The 13,354-nt window shown below is 35.4% G+C and overlaps 1 protein-coding gene across 1 annotated transcript in view; it reads left to right on the top strand.

Moving 5' to 3' along the window:
* Nucleotides 1-13,354, top strand: part of OTOGL (otogelin like) — a 160,313-nt gene that overhangs the window by 128,141 nt on the left and 18,818 nt on the right. The window contains exons 46-54 of the mRNA XM_066257586.1: nt 1,070-1,255; nt 2,879-3,091; nt 3,618-3,722; nt 4,057-4,164; nt 5,892-5,993; nt 6,502-6,606; nt 6,690-6,730; nt 11,502-11,565; nt 12,898-13,076. Coding sequence (XP_066113683.1) covers nt 1,070-1,255; nt 2,879-3,091; nt 3,618-3,722; nt 4,057-4,164; nt 5,892-5,993; nt 6,502-6,606; nt 6,690-6,730; nt 11,502-11,565; nt 12,898-13,076 — 1,103 coding nt within the window. The remainder of the gene's footprint in view (nt 1-1,069; nt 1,256-2,878; nt 3,092-3,617; nt 3,723-4,056; nt 4,165-5,891; nt 5,994-6,501; nt 6,607-6,689; nt 6,731-11,501; nt 11,566-12,897; nt 13,077-13,354) is intronic.

The raw sequence follows: 13,354 nt of genomic DNA, 5'->3' as shown, positions 1-13,354 counted from the left end.
TGTTTTTATCCTCCGCTCCAGTGGAGCCTTGGCTGCGGGAGGGGAAAAGAGAGACAGAGAGGAAGGAGAGGGGGAGGGGTGGAGAAGCAGATGGGTGCCTCTCCTGTGGCCCCTGGCTGGGAATCGAACCCGGGACTCCTGCACACCAGGCCGACGCTCTACCACTGAGCAAACCTGCCAGGGCCTAAATTGATTTAATGGTAGAAGATTTGCAAAATGAATGTTACTCAAATGATTCAAAATAAAAGTTTTTATTTCCCCATGGGGGGGGGAGGGATGCATAAGATGCATTAGAATGATTAACATATTCCAAACACCAGTTACCTGACTCCTTGTCAGAAAGGAAGCAGCTCCCAGCGTGCCCTTCTGCCTCTTATGTCTCCCTGCCTCTCAGATGCCATCACTATTCAAGAGTGGGATTGCTTGATTCACAGGGAATTTATAAACTCACCAATTTTACAGGATACTGTCAAATTGTTCTCTACTGAGATTTTATCAGTTCGTACCCCTACCAGCTCTGTGTTCAGTTTTTTTTAACAGTAGAACTTTTAAAGATCGATGAAAATATACAAGAATTTCCTAAGACATCATCATTTAGAAACTGCTCAACAATAGTAGTTCCTTTTGACAGTGAAGGATTCAACCTAAACATGCAGCATTTTTTGTTTTTATAACTTGGTTGAAATACATATTTACAGGGTATTTGCGTATTTTGAGTGGACTGTCATATATCCGCTCCCTGCACAGAGCAGGAACTTCATAATTGTTGACTGTACATTTATGCTTACCAGAGTTGGGCTGCCTGTTGGTCATATTTATGTATTTGATATAAACCAGGTGAACTTTTCCTACCATAACATAATAGTAGTTGGATACCTGGAAGATACTCCAAAATACCCACTGATATTTAAAATTTTCTGATTATATAATAAATGAAAAAATGTAGACTTTGAAGAAAGTAAAATGTGAAAAGAGTTATTTTTAGAAAGAAATCAAACATTTCTCCCTTTTGTTAGAATTCAGATAGGTAACATTTATCATTAGCAATTTTGTCCTCTATTACTCATAGCTCTGAGTTGCCCAGAGGATAAGGAATATCAACCCTGTGTGCGACCCTGCGAAGCAAGAACATGTCTGAACAGATGGTTCTATGGACATTCTTCGTGTATGAATTTAAGAGAGGACTGTGTGTGCAAAAACGGAACCATTCTCCACAGGCCATATTCAACTCAATGCATTCCAGAGAAAGAATGTGGTAAGCAGCAAAGTACAAAATGACCTCTTCCAGGTTTGGCAAACAAACAGAACATTGTTAGTTCTTGAAGAGATTTGCTGAGAAAGATTGATCAAAGGTAACCTAAGTGTTGGAAAGGAAATGAGGCTGTTTGTAGCTTGATTTTTAATAGGATTTCACTTGAAGTTACCCAAATAGGAGCTTTGGTGGTGATGTGTTTTAACCTCTGCCTATGCTTCTATTAACTGGGTGAGAATTGGCAAATTAAGAGCTAAGAGTTTGTTACAAGAGGGAAAGCTGGGTGGGGGAGGTAGAAGAACGTAGTAGGGGGATAAATGGTGATGGAGGGAGACTTGACTTGGGACAGTGACCACACAATGCAGTGTACAGATGATGCATTGTAGAATGGTACACATGAGAGTTCTGTGATTTTATTAACCAATGCCACCCCAACAAATTCAGTTTAAAAAAAGTGTAGTACGTGAACTAAATTCAAATTCCAATTATTTCAAGTATTAGTGATTCAGCTTTATCTCTGTAAATTTAAGTTATGCATTTGTAAAATGGAGAAAAAAACATAAGGTTAGTGTGGGGCTACACAAAATAATACAAAGCATTTCGCCACAGTATCTGGAGAAAAATAGCACTTGAGAAATGTCAGATAGTTTTCTTATCTGAGAGAAAATATTTAATGTTTCTACTTTCATTTTCAAACCATTTTATTCTGACGCATTTTCTCCATGGTAGTTTCTGATGAAAAAAAGATGAAAGTGAGAAAACTTCAGTACAGTACTTTTTCAGTCATAGGGCTCATCGTTATAGTCAAAAGAGAAGAGATTTAGGTAATAATTAAAGAAAAAAGGCAAGTCAAGTAAAATGCATATATAGTTTCAGAAACAAATTTGTGTTTGCCATTGAAGAAAGTATTTGTGGAAGACTTTGAGGATATACAAGCATGCTTGTGTTTTATTTTAGAAAATTGTGAGGTTGATTTCTTAGCAAATAGAACGGTATAAAATAAGTTCACTGGAGGCTGGGATATGGTTGGTTACTACATTTGTCTTTGTTATTCCTTGAAAGAAGTACTAGAGAACCATATTTACTATTAAGTAAAACTTTCATAATAGAACTCATAGAGTCACTAAATAACATTTTTCATTGTTGCCTACTTCCCTCATTTAGATTTTAAAGTTGCAGTGTTTTGAATTTTCATATGGCAAAACTATTAATGTGAGGTAGGGATTTTTACCTTGTTTTCTAATAGCACTCATTTTTAACAATATTTTAAAACATTTAAATTCATATTAAATTAATATCATATTAAATTTATATCAAGTGGACTAAATTGTGTTAACAAGACTTAAAAGGGAAAAATATTTAACCAATTATTTATTTATAAAGAAAGTTATACAAATTTACAGAAAGTTGTAGAGAGAAAATGTATTTTCTGTGGACTACATAAAAAATTTCATTAAAGAAAAATATAAACTAGTATCTGATGAATGACAAGAGAAATCTGAGAAAGGATAAGTATGTGATGTATGCTCTATGCCCGTGGGCAAAGTCACAGTCTGAACTCAAAATGTAACAGCTTGATTGATTTTAATGTCCAGGCTATGAGTAACATTGTCAATCTTTTTTCAGCCTGTACTGATAGTGAAGATCAACCCCACACTGCTGGGGAGATTTGGAATGGGGGCATTGATGAGTGTGCCCTATACAAATGTTTGGAGAATGGAAGCATTATTCCAATAGAGCCTGACTGTGATGAAGAGCCCTCACCAGTTTGTGAACGAGAGGCTGAAGTTGTCTTGGGCTTCATTGATAAGGAGTCCTGTTGTTCAAAGGAAGTCTGTGGTATGTATTCAGGCTGAAGCTTTGCAGTCATTCAGTGCCACAAGATATGGATGTTTATAATCTTGAAAAAGCAGAGATGCATGATGCTTGGTATAAAAAAATGTAGTCTGAGGTAACAGGGGACGTATTCCCATAAATTTCACTTGCACTTTCTCAAAACAAGTTTTGCCTCATTATGGTTTTGTTGATTTTGTAAATACATATGCAAAACTCTGGCTATTAGCAAGCGATAATATTCAGTGATGCATGACAATACAAAGGATTAGAGATCTTTGATTTATGACAACCAAGGGTGAAAAACAATAACAAATTAACCTTGTATCTGCAGCCTTTTCACACATAACCCACTTGGTGAACTTAGGTTTAATTGCAGTGTAAAAACCTGTATAGTGAGAATCATTTCCCTGCTTTGAGTTAAAAGTATAAGATTTAAGACTATACTTTCAGGAATCATTTCTATAGTTCGAAAAGTACAAGATTTTAGTCATGTTCACTAATATTTTAATGCTTCTTTTCTTATTTGCAGGATGTGACATGACCTTGTGTGACACTACCATTCCGACATGTACAGAACGTCAAAAATTGACTGTTGGCTATAGCTTTCTTTCTTGCTGTCCACAGTACCTGTGTGGTGAGTAATTAATTAAGAAAAATAAGAGTGAGGGTCATTGTTCATTCAGATTTGTGGATTCTCATTCTTTTTGTTTATAAAGAAATAATCTATTCCTAAAGAGTGTGGAATTGTCTTCCAAAAGATAGTTTTTTAACCTGCAATATTCTATATAGATTAAATTTATACATTATATACATGTATGGTAATGAACTCATTTTAAATATCTTAATCTTATGGAGAGATATAGCAAATGAAACATTTTATGTAAATATATATTCAAGGATAACTAAACCACACTATTTATTTTATTTCCACACTATACAGTTTTTCAAATATCTTTATGTTTCTGCAGAATGTGACCCATTGAAATGCCCCAGTATTCCAATACCAGAATGCAGAGAAGACCAATTCATGATTCAAGTTGAACAAGATGAGCCTTGCTGTTTTGGTCCTCTCTGTGGTGAGTGTTCTATGAGATAATTTCTTGAAAGTATAGGAAGGATGTAGGGTAAATCGCTTACTTGATGTGAATTTCATGGGACTGATGGAAACCAGTATTATGCTGTTATAGGAACTCAGCTGAATAAAAACAATAGAAAAGAAAGTCCAGCCCTGGCCGGTTGGCTCAGCGGTAGAGCGTCGGCCTAGCGTGCGGAGGACCCGGGTTCGATTCCCGGCCAGGGCACACAGGAGAAGCGCCCATTTGCTTCTCCACCCCTCCGCCGCGCTTTCCTCTCTGTCTCTCTCTTCCCCTCCCGCAGCCAAGGCTCCATTGGAGCAAAGATGGCCCGGGCGCTGGGGATGGCTCTGTGGCCTCTGCCTCAGGTGCTAGAGTGGCTCTGGTCGCAACATGGCGACACCCAGGATGGGCAGAGCATCGCCCCTGGTGGGCGTGCCGGGTGGATCCCGGTTGGGCGCATGCGGGAGTCTGTCTGACTGTCTCTCCCTGTTTCCAGCTTCAGAAAAGTGAAAAAAAAAAAAAAATAAAGTCCAACATTTTAAATGACTCTTACAATGATACAATGATTAGTTAGTACTTCTTTTTTTTTTATCCACAAAGAATATATGTATCAGTCAAAACATGATCAAGATAACATAATTGAGTAGTTTTATTCTTTAATAAAGCCAGCATCTAGTTCTTTTTGAAAAGAAATCTAACCTTGGCTTTTCTTCAAAAACCAAGTAGAATAATGAACTGAGCCAAGACATTATAGGACCTCTTTAAAATGTTATCTCCTGTATATTATGTGTAAGCTATGATCTCGAGAGAGAATGGTAGAAGTGAAGGTTGTCTAGGAAATGCTGTATAGGGAGCTATATATTTTAATGACATGGACATTGCAAAATAAAGAATTCTCTATTTTCTATTTCAAGTGAATTCTCATATAAAAAATTGGTGATCATTGTAGGTTTTAGATGTACTTAAGAAAATCAAAACACATTTGTACCAGTTAAGGTTCTTTGACTACAAGTAGCAAAAACTGGTTGATTCTAGCTAGCTTAAATTGGAAGGATTTAGGGATCAAGATTTTGTAGGATTAAGATGAACAAGTTAAGACCTAAGAAAGAGAGAAACCAGCTGTTCTGCATCAGTCAGTTACTAATTATTGAGTCAGCAACATTTATTTCTTATCCTGGTGTGCTTCCATTTATGATTCAAATGCCATAGAAAGAGATTCTGATTCAACTAATGTGTATTGCCAACCGAGGCCAATGAGAATGAGGTGCCTTTATAACAGTCACTTCAAGTCTGTGTGGGTGGGGCATTTCCTCAAGGTCCCTTACAAAGTTGTTATCGAAGTTGGTAGAAGGATCCTGAACATCTGGAAAGGACAAGTTTCTACTCTATCATTTACCTATAAGTTGGAGTAATCAAGAGTAGTGAATTAAGAAAACTTCAATCAATCAATAACATTTTCATCCTAGTAAGAACAAGTAATTCTAGAAATCTTCATGCCCTATATTTTTATGTCGCTGTGCTTGGAAAACCTAAAGCAATACACTCAGGCAATATTATTGTTTTCATGACCAAATAAAAAATGTTAAAGCCTTATTTTTTTATTTTCTTAAACATAATGTATTTTATGTTGATTTTATAAACATAAGGTAATCTGAGCTAATAATTTATTTTTGATTTTTTTTTTTTTTAGCTCAGCTGTAACTTCTGGCTTTTTGTTTTACTTTTAGTTTGTGAGTCTTGCACTGATCCTATCCCACTATGTACTGATGGGGAATTTCTCACTGTGGATCTAAATACCACACACCTCTGTTGTCCTCAGTATTACTGTGGTAAGTATATTTGTAACTAATTTAAAATATTTACATGTGTCCAATGTTTAAGAAGTTCAGTGCATCTTAGTTATACTGTCATGTCAGACGATAGCTGAATTCTAGTGCACAAACTACACAGTAAACATATGTAATATTTTCATACATCCAAGAGCCCTTCTTGTATAATATTACTACCTACCAAAAGTAGATCAGCTATGATTTGTCTTGTCATCCTAGAATTTCTAGTAATCCATTTGGTTCCATACTCTCCTCTCTTTCTTTCTCATCGTACACTCCTGCTGTTTCTCAGGGCTCTTTACTTGATAAGGTCTCCGAGTGCTACTTTTGCATGTGTTACAAATCATTTGTTTGTCCTCACCAACACATGGCAGTTGGGTGATGGGAGAGGCACCGGAGAGATATGAATTCATGTACTACATCAGCAATGGTAGTGAACTAAATGGTAGGTAATGAAAACTAGTGATTACATGAAGTTAATCTTTACTCATATAATTTTTCTATTTAGTTTGTGAGCCAAATCTTTGTCCTACGCCACTACTCAACTGTGCAGAAGATATGAAACTTGTGAAAGAAAATGTATCTGGTCAATGTTGTCCAATATGGCATTGTGGTAATTAATTTTCATATTTTAAAATTTTATTACAATACATTAGTGTATTCTGATTAATATAAATGTTGATTTTTGCCTTTTAGAATGTAGCTGTGAAAACCTTGTTATACCAACTTGTGAAGTGGTAAGAACAAGTATTTTGGTTGACTTGTCATATAACTTAAACTACTATATTCTTCCTTTATCACTCTTATTTCTGAATTCTCAAAGTTAATGGAATTAATCCTTTTTAAGTTGTTTTGAAGTAGATGAAAATGATGTGCTCTTATATTAGGGAGCTGTCAATATTTTATATGGTATGTCAGACAGGAAAGGACAATGCCTTATTTTTTTCTGTGCTGACTGAATCTACTAAAGTCATATCTACTTAAGTTCACTGGCCTTCAAAGGAAGCAATACATGACAAAGCACTATCTCAATATTGGCAGAGATTGTTGTGATGGTTTCATAAATGTATATTTACTCCAAATCCATCAAATTGTATGTTAATTATGTACAGCTTTTTTGTAGACCAAATGAATAATCATATTTTTAAAAAGCATTAATCCAACATTTACTGTAATGATTAGTTATCTATTATTTGCATAGAATGTATAAATTACTTTTATAAAAATTCTCTTATTTGATATGTTATATGCATATATATATAGAATAAAGTAGAATTATTATTTTGTATTTTTCTCAGGTTCTTAATAATTCATATAAAATGTTGAGTATCTTATCTCAATGAATCTTCATCATGAAGGTGTTTTAGCTCTTTTTATAATAAGGAAACTTAGGTCTAATGAGAATGAATGATTGACTGAGATCTTCATTCTCAAACTGTTGTTATGGTTGTTGTTGTTGTTGTGTGTGTGTGTGTGTATTCCCTTATTCTTTCTGTTCTGTCTCAATTCTTTTATTTCTTTTACAAAGTGCAGTCAGGAAATAAGCTGACACAAGAACAAAAGCAAGTGCAGATTGTCTTTTTGCTATTAGTGGCATTGCCTATATTTAGCTGTGACTCATTCTCCTAACTGTAATATGAAAATAATAATAACACTTCTGCCATGTGAGTGAATTGACTTAATATAACCCAGTTAAATAATATCTGACACATAAAAAGGGTTCAATGAGTGTTAGTAATAATTATTATTACAACTACCTTATGATACTCAGAATGTTAACCACAAGATACAGATCGTCATGGAGAACTTTCTAGGGAAAGAGACCATCAGGAAAGTTTGGAAGAAAATCAGGTTAGGAATAATAAAAAGAGGGGAACTATTCCAGATAGGGGCTAGTATGAACATGAGTAAAAGCACAAAGGAGTCAGATAAGGTATCTGTGATGAAGGATCACGACCTCTCTCGTTCCCTGAGAGACAGCTCAGTTGAAGAGGGAGGAACAATGAGCAATAAAGAACTACCCAAATTGGTGAACTGAGAGGGGTTCACAGGCAAGGCTGAAAAATTTTGATTTGATTTATTCATTTATTCTTTTCAGTTAGTCATTCAAACAATACTTATTGAAAACCCATTCTGTCTGGTCGTGGTGCCAGCCACTTGAAAATGCACAGCTCTTCCCTGTGGAACTCAGTGTAGATTTAATGTGATAGGAGATGAAAAGGGTCTTGTATCAGATAAGAATTATTATAAAAATGGTGTTTGAGGGAATAGACATTGATAGTCCTGTGAAGCAGGACAGGGCAGGAAAACATTAGAGGGCAGGAGAGCAGCAAGAGACTGGTAAAGGTGTTCATTAATAAAGGCCTTGAGTGCAGTGATGTCTGTATAGAAGAGAAGGCGTTGGGGTAGTTGAATTTAGGAGGCAAAACAGAAGACTCTAGGCCTTTTGTAATGTAGTTTATGAGTGTGTGTGTGTGTGTGTGTGTGTGTGTGTGTTTGACAGAGAGAGAGAGAGAGAGAGAGATGAAAAAGAGAATGCAGGAGGAAAAGAGGACGAAAAGAAGCATGAGGAGGAGGAGGAAGAAAAGAGAAACAGAATGACAGAGAGAGGGATATAGAGAGAGCTCTAAAATGCCTTTAAGTTTACAAGGCTCAGACACTAAGAGCCCAAGAGTACTGAATCCTTAAATGGCCACAGGAACAGCTCAGAGTTACTCTGGGCTTCTACTGGTACCCAACCTCATTCGGAACTACTCCAATGTCCTGAGGCATTTCAATGACTTTCAACATAATAAAAACTATTCCTTTTTCTTATGGAATTTTATGCTTCTATGTTCTGGGTCCTTTGAAGTTTCTTTGCATAGGATCCTCTATATTCATTCTTTAACCTTGGTGTGGTTGTTACCTTAACTATGTTTCTCTTTCTTTCTTTTTTCTTTTTTTCTTCCTCCCTCCCTCCCTCCTTCCCTCCCTCCCTCCCTCCCGTGCCTCTCTTTCTTTCTTTCTTTCTTTCTTTCTTTCTTTCTTTTTCTTTCTTTCTTTCTTTCTTTCTTTCTTTCTTTCTTTCTTTCTTTCTTTCTTTCTTTCTTTCTCTTTCTTTCTCTCTCTCTCTCTCTCTCTTTCTTTCTTTCGTTCTTTTTCTTTCTTTCTTTCTTCTTTTTTTCTGCCTTTACTGCCTATATTGGTCTAGCCACCAACCAAAAAAATCACATTTCTATGTGTCCTTCTCTTTTCCTGTCCCCTCTTCTTTTAGTGGGTTTCTACCATTCTCCACTTTCCACCCTTTCTCTGTGTTCTTCTTCCTCCCCAACATTTGTGCTAGATGCTGGTCCATCTAGTTTTTTACCAGGTCAACTTTCAATGTCTTAATATTATTTATGAATCAGGCTTTGACATTACCATTGCAAGTATTTATTGAATAGATTATATATTAGCATTATTCTGAGCACACACACCATAAGCAGTATTTTTAATATACTTATATATATTTTACCTGAATATACATACCTATCCATGCATGATAATTTATTTTTAACATTCATTGTTTTACACAAGCATTGACCTGATCCATCATTCCTGAGTACTTATTTTGAGGGATGGCTAAGTGTTTGTTTCAGTGTGTAACATAATATATGTATATTTAACATCACATTAGCTTTTTACATAGACAACCACTGTATTTCAACCTAAAGAGTCTATGTTGGGCTTTTGCAGTATTTCTTTCATTCTTTTTCTTTAAAGTAACAGCTTTATGGAAATATAATCCACATTACTATACAATTCAGCTATTCAAGGTGTACAATTTAGTGGTGTTAAGTGTATCATAAAATTGTGCAATACAATTAATTTAGAATAATTTTATCACCACCGAAAAGATTCCACCATTAGTAGTCATTATTCACATCTGTCCTAACTCCCCAGCCATAGGATGTCACTAATCTACTTTTTATGTCTATAGATTTACCTATTCTTAGTATTTTATATAAATGGAATCATATATTATGTGGTCTTTTGTAATTCTTTTCATTTAGCATTAGATTTTCAAGGCTGTTTTGTGCTGCACCATGTATCAGTAGTTTTTTCTTTTTACTGTTAAATAATATTCCATTGTTTGAGTAAACATAGACATTTATCCAAAGCAAAAATATACAACGGCCAGTAACATATGGAAAGATTCTTTAACTGACAGCATTAGCTATTAGTTAAATGCAATACAAAACCACAGTGGCATACCACTTTATACTAACTAAAAAGACAGATATTAATGTATGTTGGGAAGAGTGTGGAGAAATTGGAAACTTCACATGTTCTTGGTGGGACTGTAAAATGGTACAGCTGCTTTGGAACACAGCCTAGTTGTTACTCAAAAGGATCAATAAAGAGGTATCATATGACTCAGCAATTCCAGTCCTATGTATATACACATGAGAAATGAAAACACATGTCCACACAAAACTTCATACATGAATATTCATAGCAGCACTATTCATAAAGACGAAAGTAGAAACAGATTAGATGATTTTACTGACGTTAAAGAAGAGGAATTCTTGCTTGAGCATAAAAGAAAAACACCACCATATTTGATGTAATATTTACTACTGGCAGAACAATTAAGGAGTTATTTCCTCTTTGGTGAAATTGAGTACTTAGGAGAAAAAAAGTGTAACTAAATATGTGGATACTTGCTAATAAGAACTTAATACCAGCTTATCTTTTGGAGTAGCTAATGCAGTGAGAGAATTTAATTTATTATTTTTTTAGTTCCATATTTCTAACACTTTATTTCAAATATCATTGGAATTGTGCAATGACTAAAAATCATAAAAACTGATATGAGTTAATATTTATGCAACTACTTTACAACTTCTAAAAGCCCTATGAAAAGCCTTTGAAATATTGCTATGATTTTATTTGAATCATTTATGTCAAGAATCAAATTCATCTTATTACTGATCTTATGAAAATTAAATGTACCCAGGAAAAGCTGATGCAGTCTTGTTCCTGAGTCTGTGCTGTTAATCGCTATACTATCTTCTTCTGTTCTTGCCTTGTGTGCTATAGCAGCCTTGCTCAGATGCAGACATCAGAGCTCTGGACCACTTCTACAGAGCAGATCAAGATCGTTTCCAGCAAACAAAGTTTCCAGGATTAGCAAGCATTTTCTTATCTCTAATTGTCCACTAGAAGCTCAGAATCAAACCATATTTTAAAGTTAAGGCAGATTATAAAGATTATTTTATCCACCTTCACTCATTTAATAGATAAGGAAATTAAAGTTTATAGAGAGTAAATGATCCATGCTCTCATTGTTTATTGTGAATTACCATGAGCTACGAAATAGATGAACACCGACTTAATCCAAGACTATTCACTATCAGATATTTATTAAGCACAAGCTATGTGTTTGACTATGCGGTAGGCAACTTATTAAATATTATATTGTGTATTTTTTACAGTTGAGAAGAAGTCATAAGATGTCATATAATAATAATAATATCTTTCTAATAGGGAGAATTTATTACAATAGATCATAACTTTCAGAGTGACTGTGGATGTGTACAGTATATCTGTGGTAAGTAGGTTTTTTAATGCTAGTGTTTATGGCCTGACTTATGGTGGCACAGTGGGATAAAATGTCGACCTGGAACACTGAGGTTGCTGGTTCGAAACCTTGGGCTTGCCTGGTCAAGGCACATATGGGAGTTGATGCTTCTCTCTCTCTCTCACACACACTCCTCTCTCTCTAAAAATCAATAAATAAAACATTTTATAAAAATAAAAAAAATGCTAGCGTTTATATATACTTAACTTTTAAAAAAGACATCTGTGAGAGAACTTTTTGCTCACTGGTTTTTGGTTTTTTGTGGGTTTTTTTTGGTTTTTCTTTTTGTATTTTTCTGAAGTTGGAAATGGGGAGGCAGTCAGACAGACTCCCGCATGCGCCCAACCGGGATCCACCTGGCATGCCCACCAGCGGGTGATGCTCCGCCCATCTGTGGCGTCACTCTGTTGCAACCAGAGCCATTCTAGCGACTGAGGCAGAGGCCATAGAGCTATCCTCAGCACCCGAGCCAGTTTTGCTCCAATGGAGCCTTGGCTGCGGGAGGGGAAGAGAGAGACAGAGAGGAAGGAGAGGGGGAGGGGTGGAGAAACAGATGGGCGCCTCTCCTGGGGGCCCTGGCCGGGAATCAAACCCGGGACTCCTGCATGCCAAGCTGACGCTCTTACCACTGTGCCAACCGGCCAGGGCGGCTCACTGTTTTAATATTATTGTTTGCAAAGCAGAGAATTGATTTTTCTATGAAATAACAAATCTTCATATTAAGTGTAAGAAGGTTAATAGAAAGTAAAATTTCTGTCCAAAAGCTTGAAACTTGTATTTTGTTTAAGAGAAGGCTTAAGTTCAGTGTTAATGTGGTACAAAAATTTTCTGAACTGATTTCTTCATCACTATCTAGCTTATCCTAACATGCCACTTTTAATTATATGATAGCACATTGTATCAGCTGTCTTCATCATGAAGTATGATTTATGTGACTACTTTCCAACACGATAAAGTTAAAAATTGTCATGTTATGTTTCTGCAAGAGGAAACAGCAAGTATCTTGACAATATCTTAGGTCTAAAACTCTGGAATTTACGCTAAAGTATAGCTTCTGGAGGAAGTTCAATCAAATAGCCAGTTTACAGACAAATGTTTTATTGTATGTTAAAGAAAATAATATGCTACATTCATTATTAAGTAAACTCTTGACTTATTAGCCACATAGAAAGGTGAAGATCTTTATTGATTTTGAATAAATTGCACATCACAATGAAAATATAGACTTAAATAAAAATTCTATTAATTGATTGATTAAAAACTCAATATTGTACTTTCTGTTGACTATTTTTCTTTTCTTAGAAAAAGATGATGTGTGTGTGTTTCAAGAAGTATCAGTATTGAATCCTGGCCAATCTATGATAAAGTATTTGGAAGGGGACTTTTGTCACACAATAGAGTGTCTGGAAGAAAAAGATAACCAAACAGGCTTTCATACTCTGAATTTTACAATGGTGAACTGTTCAAAAGAATGTGACATTGTAAGTATTCTTTATAAATCATTCTGGTGAGACTTAATCCATCTTAAAATGACAGCTATGGAATTTGAACTAGGGAATACAGTTTAAGTTAGAAATATACACTTGAATAGTTCTTCAATAATCTATTACTGTGTAACATATCTACTAAATGCAAATTTTCCTTTTCCTATGGGTGACCTTGAGTTCTGGAGTTTTATAGTATCTACAGCTTGCTTGACCTGAAGTTATTACACCTGCTTGGTGAATCTCGGCTGGTAGATGTGAAGGCTTGCATCTGC

The sequence above is a fragment of the Saccopteryx bilineata genome, chromosome 2 (assembly GCF_036850765.1).
Source record: "Saccopteryx bilineata isolate mSacBil1 chromosome 2, mSacBil1_pri_phased_curated, whole genome shotgun sequence".
In the NCBI taxonomy this organism is placed as follows: Eukaryota; Metazoa; Chordata; class Mammalia; order Chiroptera; family Emballonuridae; genus Saccopteryx; species Saccopteryx bilineata.
Note: the sequence above shows the minus strand (reverse complement) of the source record. Positions and strands in the feature narration are given on the sequence as shown.